General features: G+C 38.5%; 1 protein-coding gene and 1 pseudogene across 1 annotated transcript; one reads left to right on the top strand and one right to left on the bottom strand.

Annotated features, from left to right (window-relative positions):
- The first annotated feature begins 7,206 nt into the window (after positions 1 to 7,206).
- On the top strand, positions 7,207 to 7,636 carry LOC118851794 (thymosin beta-4-like). Its single transcript, XM_036761338.1, has one exon. The coding sequence runs from the start codon at positions 7,260 to 7,262 to the stop codon at positions 7,389 to 7,391; it is 132 nt and encodes a 43-aa protein (XP_036617233.1). The 5' UTR covers positions 7,207 to 7,259; the 3' UTR covers positions 7,392 to 7,636.
- Positions 7,637 to 12,404: 4,768 nt separating this feature from the next.
- On the bottom strand, positions 12,405 to 12,545 carry LOC118852495 (annotated as a pseudogene).
- Between the last annotated feature and the right edge of the window lie 2,062 nt (positions 12,546 to 14,607).

Below are 14,607 nucleotides of genomic sequence, written 5' to 3'. Positions count from 1 at the left end.
TATACAACGTGGAGAGAAACAAAAGAAAGACTTTTTTGCGCTCTAATCAACAAAATAGCCAAATACGAATCTAGAAGAGTCATGAATCCATGCCAATATGAGAGTTGGTAGAAGGATCAGTGAATGGTTAACCTACAGCAGAAAAGATTCAGTGGGAACATGATAAATGTGTTCAAGTATATGAGGGGCTATCTTGTGGAAGGAGGATTAGATTTGTTCTGTTTGACCCTAGGGAGCACAACTAGCAGTGGTGGAAGTTGGGAAGGAGGCAACTTTATACTTGATGTTACAAAAATCTTTCTGACAGAGCTCTCCAGAAAGCAGAAGGAGCAGTGTTGGAACGCAATGAGTTCTCTTCACTGAGGGATTCTTCAAGCAGAAACTAGACTTCCCCTTGTTGGATATTTCATAGTGGGTATTTTTTCCCCACAAATTGAACTAGATAGCCACTGAAGTACAATACCTTCCAGTTCTAAAATACTATGATTCTGGGGTTCTGTAATGGGAGGTCTATGTTCAAGTTTGGCTAGAATACCGAGTATATAAAGGGAGCCACGTTCCTTCTCACTTGCTTATTAAATAAGTATTGGCTCAATGCTTGCATCTCCACTAAACTGATAGATGATTTCTTTTCCGTTTAGAAAAAAAAAAGTTGAGTTTAGGAGGGAAAAAGCTGACTGCCTACAAGCTGATTCTTGTGATTATCATTGTTCAGTCATGTCCAACTCTCTATGGCTCCATTTGGGGCTTTCTTGGCAAAGATATTGGAGTGATTTGCCATTTCCTTCTCCAGCTCATTTTACAGATGAGGAAACTGAGGCAAACAAGGTTAAGTGACTTGTCCAGGAGCACACAGCTAGTAAATGTCTGAGGCTGGATTTGAACTCAGGTCTTCCTGACATCAGGCCTGGCGCTCTATCTGCTACATCACCTAGCTCCCCTCTCACAACTAGCTACTTAATAAATTATAGGCCCTTTGTCTCTTTTCCTACACTTTCTGAAACAAACGATCAGTTATTTAAGCATTAAGCCATACTGTGGAGGGGTGATAGAGATGCCTGGCTTACATTCTACCAGATGCCGACTTACAAAATATACCTCTACCTTTGATAGTGTTTATGTGATTTTTTAAATTTTTTTTTTTAGCGTAACACCCTCTCTAGGGTAGTTTACTCCCCCTCCCAACTCCCACTCGCTTTGGCAGGTTGAGACCCCAGAAGGAAGCTGACTCTGATTTTTCTTGTGGTTTCAAGAATAATTCTGAGGAGATGGGGTTTCTAGTAATGTGGCCTGCAAGTCCTCATTAACAGCTAGCCAGTATATGTCAATTAGCTTTTAGAAAAAAGATTTACTGAAAATGTAGAATATAAGCAATTGGTACTAAATATCATCCCCCCAAAGTAGGGGCACACTTCCCCCTTGTCTCTGGGGAGAGTAGGTTCAACCTTAAAGTACAGTACAATGGTCATGAGGAATACAGCAAACACATTTGCAAAAAGGGTACTTCTGACTCCTGGCCCTGGAAGTCCTTTTCTCCCTTTGTAGAGTCCTTGTGAAATTCCCAATAGGTATTGCTCCCCATTGGGCCATCAGTCAAATTGGGTTCCAAGAGACAGTGCCAGTGATGACTCCACAGCCACCGTTTCCTTCTGCCACAAGAACTGTTACCCCCTGAAGCTGTCATAGGCCTTAGATGACTGTCTCTCCACATTTATATACTGGAATTTCCTATGTCATCAACCATTATTAATCCAGGGGGCTGCACTGCTAACTGTCTCAAATTGTTGGTGGGACCCTTATGGGACCTCTGGATTTAGCAAGCTCACTAGGCACTCCCATCTCGAAACACTAATTTGCCTAAGATCAGGAAAAAAAAAAATAAACAGAGGTAGCATGTGCTCAGGGCACATGGCCAGCTACCCTTTCCTCTCAGGCAGTCAAAGCATCAAGGAAAGAAATCTGAGGGATAGATAGCCTATCCCTTTTGTATACACGCTCATATTTCAACTCAGCTATTCTGTATCATCTGTTTTTTCGGAATGTTTTTAGCATCTCCAAGTCATTCATGCTAGAAAACCAGCTCCTCAAAGTTTCTACCTTATCGAACTATAAGTAGGCAGAAAATATCTGTGCATGCTTCAAGGATTATCCCTAATAGGCTAGTCCACACTCACTGCATAAATCATGGGTGGTTCTTAATTATTTAAGAATATTTATTCATACACTTAGGGACAGCTATGTGGCACAGTGGATAGAGTGTCAGGCCTGGAGTCAGGAAAATCCAGCCTCAGACACTTACTAGTTGTGTGACCCTGGGTAAGTCACTTAACCCTGATTGCCTCAGTTTCCTCATCTGTAAAATGAGCTGGAGAGGGAAATAGGAAACCACTCCATTGTCTTTGCTAAGTAAACCCCAAATGAGGTCATAAAGAGTTGGACACAACTGAAAATGATTGAATAACAAATTCATACAATTATCTCTTGTGGCTGGTCATGACAAGTAGATGGCCAGAGTACCACACTGGTAGCCTCATGATGGGGAAAGAAAGCAGAGAAGGCCTCCAGCACAGTGGGTGGACTGCCTGCGATGAATTTTTGGAAGATGGACAAGAGTGGGATAAGAAGAATAGGAAGGCATGGAAGGGTTAGGATTTGCATTACTAGAGGAAACTACTGAATTAATAAGACCACAGATCATTTGAATACATAATACAATACAAAATACATACATATGTCACTACAATATAGTCTCATACATTTTATTCTTCTTTCTGTTAATTAGCAGTGTAACAGAGGAGCCTGTGATCAAGCAGGTTGGGAAGAAAGAGACACTGCTGAGATTAGCAGAGTACTACTAACTGACTAAAGAGAAAAAAATTAGTTGAGCTGCTCAACAAAGTGCTGCCTCTAGACTCTATTAGGTCTAGATAATCATTGGGTTTCAATTGTGTGATTAAATATAGACCCTTTAAAAATTATCAATTCAGTAGCCTTAGAATCCAGTACTATGCTGATAAGTGTTTAACAACCAGCTCTTTGGGGGAGGAAAAATTCCCACAACAAATTTTAAAGTTTAATTTACACTACTAACACTTTCTTGGGTCTATCCAATCAAGAAAACAATGAGTCAAACCCTAATTTATAGCATTTGCTGATTTCTGAGGTGTAAATGTTCCCACTGAAAATTCAATAATTGGCCCTCAGAGCCAGCTTGAACACATCCTTGACTGACCCAACACCATTCTCCCTTCTCTAAGTCCCCAGAAAGTAATCTGCCAACAAAACCTAATGAAGTCCAGAAGTTATTCCTGAAATACCTCACCATAGTTCCCTTAATTTGGTTCCTTCTTTCTTATGAATTTCATTTGAATTCCATTATCACAGATTCTATTTTGTTCTCTAGTTGTCTCATATGCATGTCTTGCCTCCCAATTAGGCTAAGCTGTCAAAGAGTAGGCTCTGTGTCTTATAATTCATTTCATTTTTAATAATGCCCAGTACAGTAAAGAGCATACATTGTGTATTCCATAAACACCTTTGTTTTGCTGTTGTTACAGTGAGTACTATAATTATCTTACTATTTATGCTCTTTATGTGGCAGATGAGAATAAGGGCTGTTTCTTTTTATGGTGGCAAAAAAGACACTGGAAATTAAGGGGGGGTGCCCATTAATTGGGGAACAGATGAACAAATTATGGTATATGAATATAGTGGAATAAATTCATGCCATAAGAAATAATAAAGGAGAAGTTTTCAGAGAAACCTGTGAAGACTTGTATGAACTGATGTAGATTGAAGTGAGCAGGACCAGGAAAGCAATTCATACTATAATAACGTTGTAAAAAGGAACACATTTGAAAGACACAAACTCTGGTCAGTACAGTGATCAACAAAGATTCTGGAGGAGCAATGATGAAAAATACTACCCACCTCCTGACAGAGATAGACTTTAGTTTTAGCTCCCACGCAAGGAATAGGATTAACAAAACAATGAATATAAGACAGGATATATTTAACCCATATTTGAGTCCATAAATTGTCAAAAATAATTCCTCTTCCTTCTCTTGTGGGACTCTGCCTGGGTTTTACAGTCTTCCAATTTTATAGTGATACCCTAGAATTGAGCTGTACCCAGAAGCAGGAAAAGAAATATGGGTGGCTAGAAAGAAGTCTCACCTTACAATGAGAAGTCTCCAAGATTTAACCCAGTGTATGTGAATTTAAAACTTTGGTATTGGTTATATTGTGGGCACTTTCTGGGATCATTGACTTTATTTGGGACCTAAGCTTTCTATACCAGCAGTAATTAACTTTAAACTGACCTTTGCGATCAAGGAAAGCATGGACCTAGAAGGACATTATACAATTGTATTTTGCGGGTGAGCGGCCACCATTAGTTCTGAGTTATTAAAGACTCATTGATAAGTATGGATCCTATCAAAAGATTTTATTTGAGAGGAGTTCCTACAGACTATGACAAGAGTGCCACTGAGAGTCCACTGCTGTCGACTCTCTAGACAACCAAAATCTAACATGAGTGCCTAAGGGATACAGAGAAATACATTATGGGAGCTGACATTTCACAGATTGCACTGAACCTCTAGGAATGCAATGATGACTCAGGGAAATGAAAAATGGTCTTTGATCCGAAAAGCTTGATGGTAGTTGTTCCAAGACGAGCAGTTGCTGTAATACAGCATGATGGCTTTCTGTGGGACATTCAGGAGAGAGGGACACTACTAAGAGGCACTTTGAATGGGAGCTCCTTCCAAGGTAGTAAGATAGTTTGAGCTCTCTCCCTCTCTGCTTGCTGATCTATCTCTTCAAATTCCCAAGAGAAGGGTTATAGATGGATTGGACTGTAGCTGAACTCAGCAAAAAGGAAGATGAATTCTTAACTTACTCTTCCTCCTCAGCTACTGTCAGCAAGCATTTTCCACACACTGGGTTTTTTTTTCATAAAGCTATTTCTAATTCTCTGTTTTTTATATAAAATTACAACCAACCATAAAGATCATGTGATCTGTGATCTTTTTTAATTGCAAACAAAGGACTGCAACAGAGGGAACCAGTAAATGGCTGGGATTTATTACAGAGGAAGGAAGACAGAGGTCTAAGCCTCTGTCTGAAATAGCCAGTTTTGGTTTTGTTATTATTGTAGTTTGTGGACTCTGAGCTGTAACTAATGAGAGAATATGATGGTTTTGATTTTTCTTTTATTAACAACTTCTTACATATTTTCCAAGAGCAGATTTTAAATTGGAATCGAGTCTTCTGCCCTTCAGGGTAAACCCATAAGCCAAGTATCCAGGGTGGTCTGGTAAGGGAGATGAAGAATGTGTGCCCCATGTTGTCTTCTCTCTCCCCTCACCCCCACTGTTTTCTTTTAGAGTTTGTCCAGTAGAATGATACGACTGTGACTGTATAGCTCAGCCCTATGGGAGGAAGAAAGCATAGTTGAGGAAGAATGACTATGCCCCCAAATTCCAAAGTTAGGGATCCCTAAGAGTATCTCTTATTCTCTGTTTCCTTATAACCTTGCCAGATAGCAATACCTGCTGGTCACAGTAATATATTGAGGAACACATTCAGGAAGCAAGACAATGCTGCACTGAGTGAGCTGCCTGATACTATCCAGTCTCTTCAGAGGGAGATCCAGAAGGAAGGTAACAGGCCAGGGTGCCCAAAGGTACACTGGTGTAATTTGTAGGCACTGCAAATTTTTTAACTGAGGGAGAAGTAGTAAGTGTACCCAAATATACTCCAAGAGGAGCCCTTTGTCCTCTACTTTCTCCTGAGCAAGGTGTGAAATTCCCAGGGAAAAGTCAACTATTTGATAAGACATTAATTTTTACCTTGTTCTAGTTCATTGTTGTCTCACCAACACCACATTGATGATTGAGTTCACATAGTTCATATGCCTGAGCTTCACTATTGGACTTCGCCTTTAAAAGCGAGTACATCACAGACTCTAAAGACTGGAGATCTGGTAAGATAGAAGTGGGACACAGAAGAAGGAGGTTGGACATAGAGGAGAGTGGGGCCACACAAATGAATCCCATTCCTTGGATGGAGGTCTGTACAGTCACAATGAATTATGGGGATGGTGCAGGAGTAAGAAGGGGAGTTGACTCTCTGGCAAACCTGGGTTCTTTGCCTGATGTGGGCAAAGGCTTAGCCCGAGGTGGTACAATAAGCCTAGAGCAGTGACATAGGCCCCTGAGTAAGGAGGAGAACACTATAGAAGTGGATTACTCATCTCCCTAGCAATCCAAGTGTTTTTCCACACCAAAAGTAGCAGGACAAGTCAGAATGAGAGTAGAGGTCTTTGGGAGATGAAAGTGAGTCAGCATGGTTGGTTGCTTGACTGCTTCGCAATCTGAGTTCTTTCCTCTCACAAGTGAAGCTCACCCAGGATAGTGCTACATAATACAGGAGCATAGTGTTAGGTCTCTGTTATAGACACTTGCCAGCTTCAATAAAACCAGTCATATTCATTGTGTGTACATGGAAGCTAAGGGTCTTTTTCCTTTTTTGGCAGGGGGAGATCCAGACACAAGCTAACTTCTGGTATTCCTAGGGGAAATCCTGGCTGGGAGCAAAAGCTAAAGATTTAGTTGATAAGAGAAAAGCTCTCAAGACTGAACACAATCCTAGTGAGCTCAAAGCTTCAGTAATAGAGCAAAGGTTCTACACAACTCCCTCCTAATAAAATTTGTTCCATTATTGGACAACTCTAGTTGTTAACAAATTCTTCAGTATATCTAGTCATATGTGCATCCCTGTAACTTGTATCCACTGGTCCTAGTTCCCTCTGCTGAGGCCTAGCAGACAAATCTAATTCCCTTAGTCAGTCAGAAAATAAACATTTATTGTACCTACTCTGTGCCATATACTATGCCAAGTCCTGTCATAAGTTATGTAGGAGACTGACTAAGATATATACAGTATCCATATTTTCTTAACCAAAATAACAGGACACATGACATGACAAAATATTTTTTCAGTATCATTGAATCATATCTTCTAAAATATTTACATGTGGTTTATAGTGACTATAAATTAGATGATATTATTTAGGTATATTTAGGTAATTTCATTAATATACTGTATAAGAGATTTATTTATTTATTTATTATTTTTGCATAGGAAGGAGTATATAGGTGCTGTGCAGCTCTCCTTACACTACAATTCAGAGCTGCCGCCTGGGAGATCTGACTTACTGGTGCGCCCCGCCCATCACTGCTTAATCTGCAAAAATGTCTGACAAACCAGATGTGGCTGAGATTCAGAAATTTGATAAGTCTATATTGAAGACAGAAACACAAGAGAAAAACCCCCTGCCTTCAAAAAAAACAATTGAACAGGAGAAGCAAGGGGGTGAATCATAATGAAATCTGCCCTGACAATATGCACTGTACATTCCACAAGCATTGCCTTCTTAATTTTACTTCTTTTAGCTGTTTAACTTTGTAAGATATAAAGAGGTTGGATAAAGTTTAAATGACTCTGCTGCCCCTTTCAACATCAAAAGAATAAAGAACTACTGACATTGAATTGAATGAAGGCCGAGCCAGCTGCCTCTTTCCATCTGCCTGTCCTGGCTAGTTTGGGTCCTGGTGGAATTAAAAAAAAATTTTTTTTAAAAGAGCTTGCATTTTGGTGAAGAGAAGAACCCAGGTGGAAATCTAGGTAATAATAAAATGCAAAGCTGTACCAAGGTCCTGGCAAGCTGTAAAATGCAGTTAATCAGAGTGCATTTTTTTTGTTCAAATGACTTTAATTATTGGAATGCACAATTTTTTTAATATGCAAATAAAAAGTTTTAAAACCTGAAAAAAATATACTGTATAAGGGAACTCCTTTTAATACAAACTGACACATTCTCAAACACTTAAGAGTATTTGGAGTCTAAGAAAGTAGGTAACAGGCCCAGTATCACACACACATATGTCAGAGTTAGGTCTTGAACCCAGGTCTTGTCTCTGAGGATGGTTCATTATTCATTATATCACACTTATTTCTCTCTTTAGGGATTCATATTGTAAATAGTAAGTTTTGAAGATTATCCTAATAATTTGCTTTCACACTTATAGGGGAAAAGTAGAGATAATAGAGGAGAGAAACAATTCCTTCATTGCATAAACCAAGATTTTAGAATGTTTTGTTTGGAATTTTTGTGGATGGGGAAAAGAATGGTGGGAGGTGGCAGATGTCTCTGGAGAGAAAGGCCTAGAAAATATAAAGACAGGAGGATCTCTTGCTTTTCAAAATAGTAACAAAAACCCATATCCTTAATGTTAGGTTATGAGAATAAAACTCCAAAGCCATAAAAGTTGGAAAAGTCAGAACCAGCTGTTGAGAAAACTTGATAAGCACTCCCTTGATTCCAAAGTTTATACTAGGCCTCTCCTTCAAAGAAAATGTTCACTTTGCTCTGGAAAAATGAAAACCATATACAGGATACTTCCAGGTTTAAAGTATTTTGGTATTTTTTGGTATTATTAAAGTATTTGGTATTATTATTGTCTGACATTGGCTCTTTACAGAGGACCTAATTTTTAAACGCCTCAATAACCCTATAAGATCAGGATATGCCTACCCTGATAAAAGCAAATCAAAGATTAGAATGTTGTTGCTGTTCTTTTTCCCCCTTGACAACCTTATCAGAGACTCGGGTCTGCAAAGTTTTTTGTACCATGCTTGTACATTCCAAGACAACTTCACAACCAAACTCAAGGCATAGTTTGTACCTTAGTCTTAGGCCTTAGGGTAGGCAAAAGTTTGTCCATGTTAAGCCATTACAAAGTTTTTACCAAATTTTAGTCTGTACCCTATTGAATAAACCATGATATATATGAGACCAAAATGCTGGCTATAAGATCATAGATCTAGAATGAGATCTGCCGCAAGAAGGGACTTTAGAGATCATTAAGTGCAACTACCTCATTCCACAGATTGCGAGACTGAGGCCCAGAGAGGCTAAACAATTTAGGGTCAGCAATTTAGAGCTAGGAGAGGCCTTAAACGTTTCCTGTTCCATTTACAGAAGAGAAAATTGAGGCCCAGATTGGGTAAGTGAATTGCCCAATTTCACATAGATAACTCATGGCTTAGTGGGATTCAAACTAAGATCTTTTGACTCCAAAGCCAGTATTTGTTCCATTGCAGTCAATCAACCAACATTTATTAAGTAGCTACCACATGCCAGGAACTGTGCCTATAAGCACTAGAGATACAAAGAAAGGCAAATGGCAGTCTCTCCTTTCAAGGACCTCACAGTCTAATAGAGAAGACATCATAAAAATAACTATGTACGAACAAGATATGTAAAGGATAAACCACAGAAGATCAACAGAAGGAAGGCACTGGCATTAAGGGGGATCAGGAAGAGCTTCTTGTGGAGAATGGGATTTTAGCTTGAAAGAAAGCCAGGAAAGGCAAGAGGAGGAGATGAGGAGGGAGAACATTCCAGGCATGGGGGACAGTTAATGAAAATGCCCAGAGTCAGGAGATGAATTTTCTTGTGCAAGGAACAGCAAAGAATCCAGTATTACTTGATTGCAGAGTATGTGAGAGTAAATAAGGTATAGGAAGATTGGAAAGGTAGGAAAGGGTTTTGAATACCAAACATAGGATTTTACATTTGATCTTAGAGATGATAAGGAGACTGGAGTTTATCAAGAAGAGAGATAATACCATTAGACACTTTGATAAAAAATCACTTGGATGATAGAGGTGAGGACAATGAAGAGAAAAGTCCTTAAACTCCCCTTAAGCCAAACCTAAATAAAAAGGCCTAACATCAGCACAACAAAATTTGCTCAGTTTTCCTTTGTCCTGGTCTCGAGGACTCCCGAAGAAGAGTTGTGTGAACATCTCTGAAAGTTCCAGGTTTCAAATTCCAGAACTTCTGCATTTATATGAAGAGCTATTGGCTTACCTAATGAAGGCAAGTAGGGAGGTTGAAAGTGAGGACAAGGTCATTTTAGCCCATTATGACACACTAAAGTCTCAGTTATAATGGTTTACTTAAGAGGCATGAAATCAAGCTTTCAATTCTGAAGGCTCCATTCCCCAAAGTGATAAATGGCCAAATGATATGAATAGGTAGGTTTCAATAGAGGAGATCCAAGCTATCAACAACTATATGAAAAAAATGCTCCAAATCACCAATAGCTAGATAAATTAAAATGAAAACAACTCCAAGGTTCCATCTCATGCACAACAGTTTGGAAAAATTGACAAAAATGACACATGTTGGAAACACTGTGTAAAATAGGCACATTAATTGATTGATGGTAGAGCTGTGAATTATTATAGATCTGAGGTGGGGAACCTACAGCCTTGAGGCCCCATGTGACCCTCTAGGTCCTTAAGTGCAGCCCTTTGACTGAATCCAAACTTCACAGAACAAATCCCCTCAATAAAAGGATTTGCTCTATAAAACTTGGACTGAGTCAAAAAGCTATACCCAAGGCCACATGTGGCCTCAAGGCCACAGGCTCCCCACCCCTGTTCTAGATATTCCATAAAGCAATCTGGTACCACGTTCCCAAACTCACTACACTGTGCATACCTTTGACCCAGCAATACACCTCTACTAGGTCTATGACCCTACAATAGACCTCTACTAGACTTTTACTAGGTCTATGACCCAGAGGCACCAAAGAAAGAATTAAAAGGTCTATACACACAAAAAGATTTTTAGCAGCTCTTTTCATAGTGGAAAAGAGCTAAAACTAAGGATGTGCTCATCAAGTGAGTAACGGCTTAACAAATTAGAATATATGAGTGTAATGGAATAATGGCATGAGATATGACAAAAGGGATGGATTCCGGGAAACCTAGGAAGACTTGTATGAACTGATGTAGAATGAAGTGAGCAGAACCAGGAGAACAATTTATACAACATCAATATTGTAAAGATGAACAACCTTGAAAGATTTAAGAATTCTGATCAATTCAATTACCAAAGAATGATTCTAGAGCCCTACTTACCTTCTGTCAGAGAGGTGGTGAATTCAAGACCCAGAACAACACATATAGTTTGGAGCATGGACAAAGTGGGAACTAGTTTTGCTTCACTATGATTGAATTGATTTTGTAATCAATTGAATATTATTTTATAAGGGTTTTGTTTTTCTTTTTTTTTTCAAAATTAATAATGGGGCAGGAAGAAGAGAAAAATAAATAACTGGTAATTGAAAAATAAAATAAAAAGGAAAAAAATCAATTCTAAGAGACCAGATGATAGAGAAGCACCTTAAATATTGCCTACCTCATAGGGTTGTTGTTAGGAAAGTGTTTTGTGAATATCCAAATGCTCTAGAAGTGTTATTATTAACATTCATAATAGTAAAATAAGTTTTTGAAATATAAAAGAGCTATAGGGAATAGGAACTGGCCTATGATTTCATTAACACAAGAAATTCCCAGGTAAGGGAACTCCATCTACCAAAGCATGTTGGCACCTTCTCTGCAACTTATTGCCTTAGACTAGAGCTGTCTAAAGGACAAAGAGGTTAAGTTACCTCCCCCGGGTCACACAATCAGCCCATGTGAAAAGTGGTTGAACCCAAATCCTCATGGTTCCAAAACCTGCTCTCTATCTACTACCCCACAGGAGCCTGGAAGAAAAGTATTCGAAGACTTTAATCCAGTGTTTTGCCCACTCTTGCATGAACCCATACTATTTTTCAATGATTTGTCCTTAACAGCTGTTTTTCACAGGCCTTCATTTCTCCAAAAGGATAGACACCTGCTGCAGAGTTCACTTCCTGCCCACAGAGTTTGTATATAAAATAGGGTTACACAAAACCACGTTTTGAATACTTTTTCTCACTTCCTTGTAGGCTACATAAGAGTCAGACTTCACCAGAATTCCTATGGAAATGTACAAATGACTCAAGGCAATGAGGTTATGGAGGGGTGGGGGGAATAATACTTTGTTAAGGTGCTACAAAAGTCTTCAGTGGCTAAGAAGTCATTGCCTCCGTGGGAGTTCTGTCAGAAGACAGGGACCAAAATAAGTGTTCCTTTAGATTCATTCACAACTCCCACCCAAGGCCGACCTGATGTATATCAGTTTTCACATTTTCCAGTCTGAGTCTTATTGTATTTTCTTCAACTATGACCAGGTCAACATGTGCCTGACCAGGCACAATAAAACATAATTGTGTTGTCATCTACATGACATTTTTTTAAAAGATGGAATCTAGTGGCACTGCTTGTCACAAGGAACAAAATTATATATATAGCTGTTTTCTAATTCTCTTTTTTGTTGCTCTGAGGCACAGGAAGACATGGCATAAATGTTCTTTTAGAAATGTAAATGTTCTTACTGTTACTAAAATATCAACATGTTTTAGTAAGACCTAAAAACTATTTAGATATTTTTTTTTCAGGAGAGAGCACAAACACAGTCCCAAACTACCACAAACTATTCAGTCAAGTTCTCTACGTTTGTTGGTCCAACAGGAGTTCAATGGATGAGCCCTGCCCTGAGGAAACCACCTTTGTGATCACCCCTGCCAGGTAAGTATTGTATTTTAAGGGAAACCATAAATATTTATCACCAGTGTTTCTGATAAAGGCCTCATTTCTAAAATATATAGAGAATTGAGTCAAATTTATAAGCCTATACGTCATTCCTCAATTGATAAATGGTTAAAGGATATGAACGGGCAGTTTTCAGATGAAGAAATTAAAACTATCTATGGTCATATAAAAATGCTCTAAATCACTATTGATTAGGGAAATGCAAATTAAAACAGCTCTGCGGTATCAACTCACACCCATCCAATTGGCCAATATGACAGAAAAGGAAAATGATAAATGTTGGAGAAGATGTGGGAAAATTGGGACACTAACACATTGTTGGTAGAGTTGTGAACTGATCCAACCATTCTGGAGAACAATTTGGAACTATGCCCAAAGGGCTATGAAACTATGCATACTCTTTGATCCAGCAATACCACTACTAGGTCTATATTCCAAAGAAATCATAAAAAAAGGGAAACGACTCACATGTGCAAAAATATGTATAGCAGCTCTTTTTGTGATGGCAAAAAATTGGATACTGAGGGGATGCCATCAATTGGGGAATGGTTGAACATGTGGTGGTATATGAATGGAATGGAATGTTATTGTGCTATAAGAAATGATGAGTGGGCAGATTTCAGAAAAACCTGTAAAACTTACATGAACTGATGCTGAGTGAAGTGAGCAGAATGAGGAGAACACTGTACACAGTAACAGCAACTTTATGAAATGATCAGTTATAACTGACTTAGCTCTTCTCAGCCATACGATGTTCCAAGACAATGCCAAAAGACTCGTGATGGAAAATGCTATCCACAAGCAGATAAAGAGCTATGGAGTGTGATTGCACATCGAAGCATACTATTTTCACTTTTTTTGTTTTTTTTTTCTTTCTCTTGGTTTTTCCCTTTTGTTCTGATTCTTCTTTCACAACATGACTAATGTGGAAATATGTTTAACAAGATTGTACATGTATAACCTATATCAGATTGTTTGCTGTCTTGAGGAGAGGAAAGAAGAGGAGAGGGGAGGAAAGAAGAAAAATTTGAAAAATCAATATCTTATAAAAATAAATGTATGGATATTGAAAACTATCTTTACATGATCTTTTACATGGAAAAAATAAAAGACTATGAAGTGTAGTGGGGGAAAGATAAATATATGTATTCACCTTACAAGTTTTTTGGTAACAGAACTCCATCTGTTAGGAAATGCTCCTGTGTATATATTCATATACTCAAATAGATTTATAATCTCACTAAAGTGGATATTCCCTCCAATAATACAGATTACAATTCATTCTTGCCTGAATAGCCTATGTGACTTCTGCATATTCTCCCAGAAGTTTGCTGGGAGGAATCGACCCAATTGGAATTTCCTGTCCTCGACAAAAACTAATGTGATGGAGAGTTTAATGCCAAAACTCTGTGATAGCTTACTGTGTGCTATGAGTGCTGAGGGAAGCAACCTGAGAACATGAAATATACCCAAAGGAGTCAGGGTATGAACCAAGTTATAAATTGTATATTTTAAATTTTAATATTTTATTTCATCTCTTGGACTAGATTAAACTTGGTCAGACAGGAGTTATTAAAAAAAGAAAATAATAAAGTCACTTTCCCATCAAGTTTAGATTTATTTTACTAAGGTTGGGGGAGCACCCCAGGTATTTTCAGACTTGAATACCCTCTGGTGGCCAGTGGAAATACTTCAGGCTATATTCAAAAGTGTCTATACCAAGTGAGTATGCCTTTAGAGATTAAAGAGACCCTGACTGATAGCTCAAGTAAGACATTAGCTGAGGTCTAACTCAAAGCTAAGTCAAACTCTTGCCTAGATAATTAACCCAGTGACAGCTTTCTTTCTGAATGGATAAGGAAACTGCAGGGTGTAGGTCACACACATTTAGTCTACTCTAGCTGCTTTTACAGATTTTTCTTTCTCTAATAATATTGCTATATCTTCTTCTTCTTCTTCTTCTTCTTCTTCTTCTTCTTCTTCCTCCTCCTCCTCCTCCTCCTTCTTCTTCTTCCTCTCTCTGTCTCTCTCTGTCTCTCTCTCTCT

This window comes from Trichosurus vulpecula, chromosome 5 (assembly GCF_011100635.1).
Source record: "Trichosurus vulpecula isolate mTriVul1 chromosome 5, mTriVul1.pri, whole genome shotgun sequence".
NCBI lineage: Eukaryota > Metazoa > Chordata > Mammalia > Diprotodontia > Phalangeridae > Trichosurus > Trichosurus vulpecula.
This window is presented reverse-complemented; position numbering and strand designations above follow the sequence as displayed.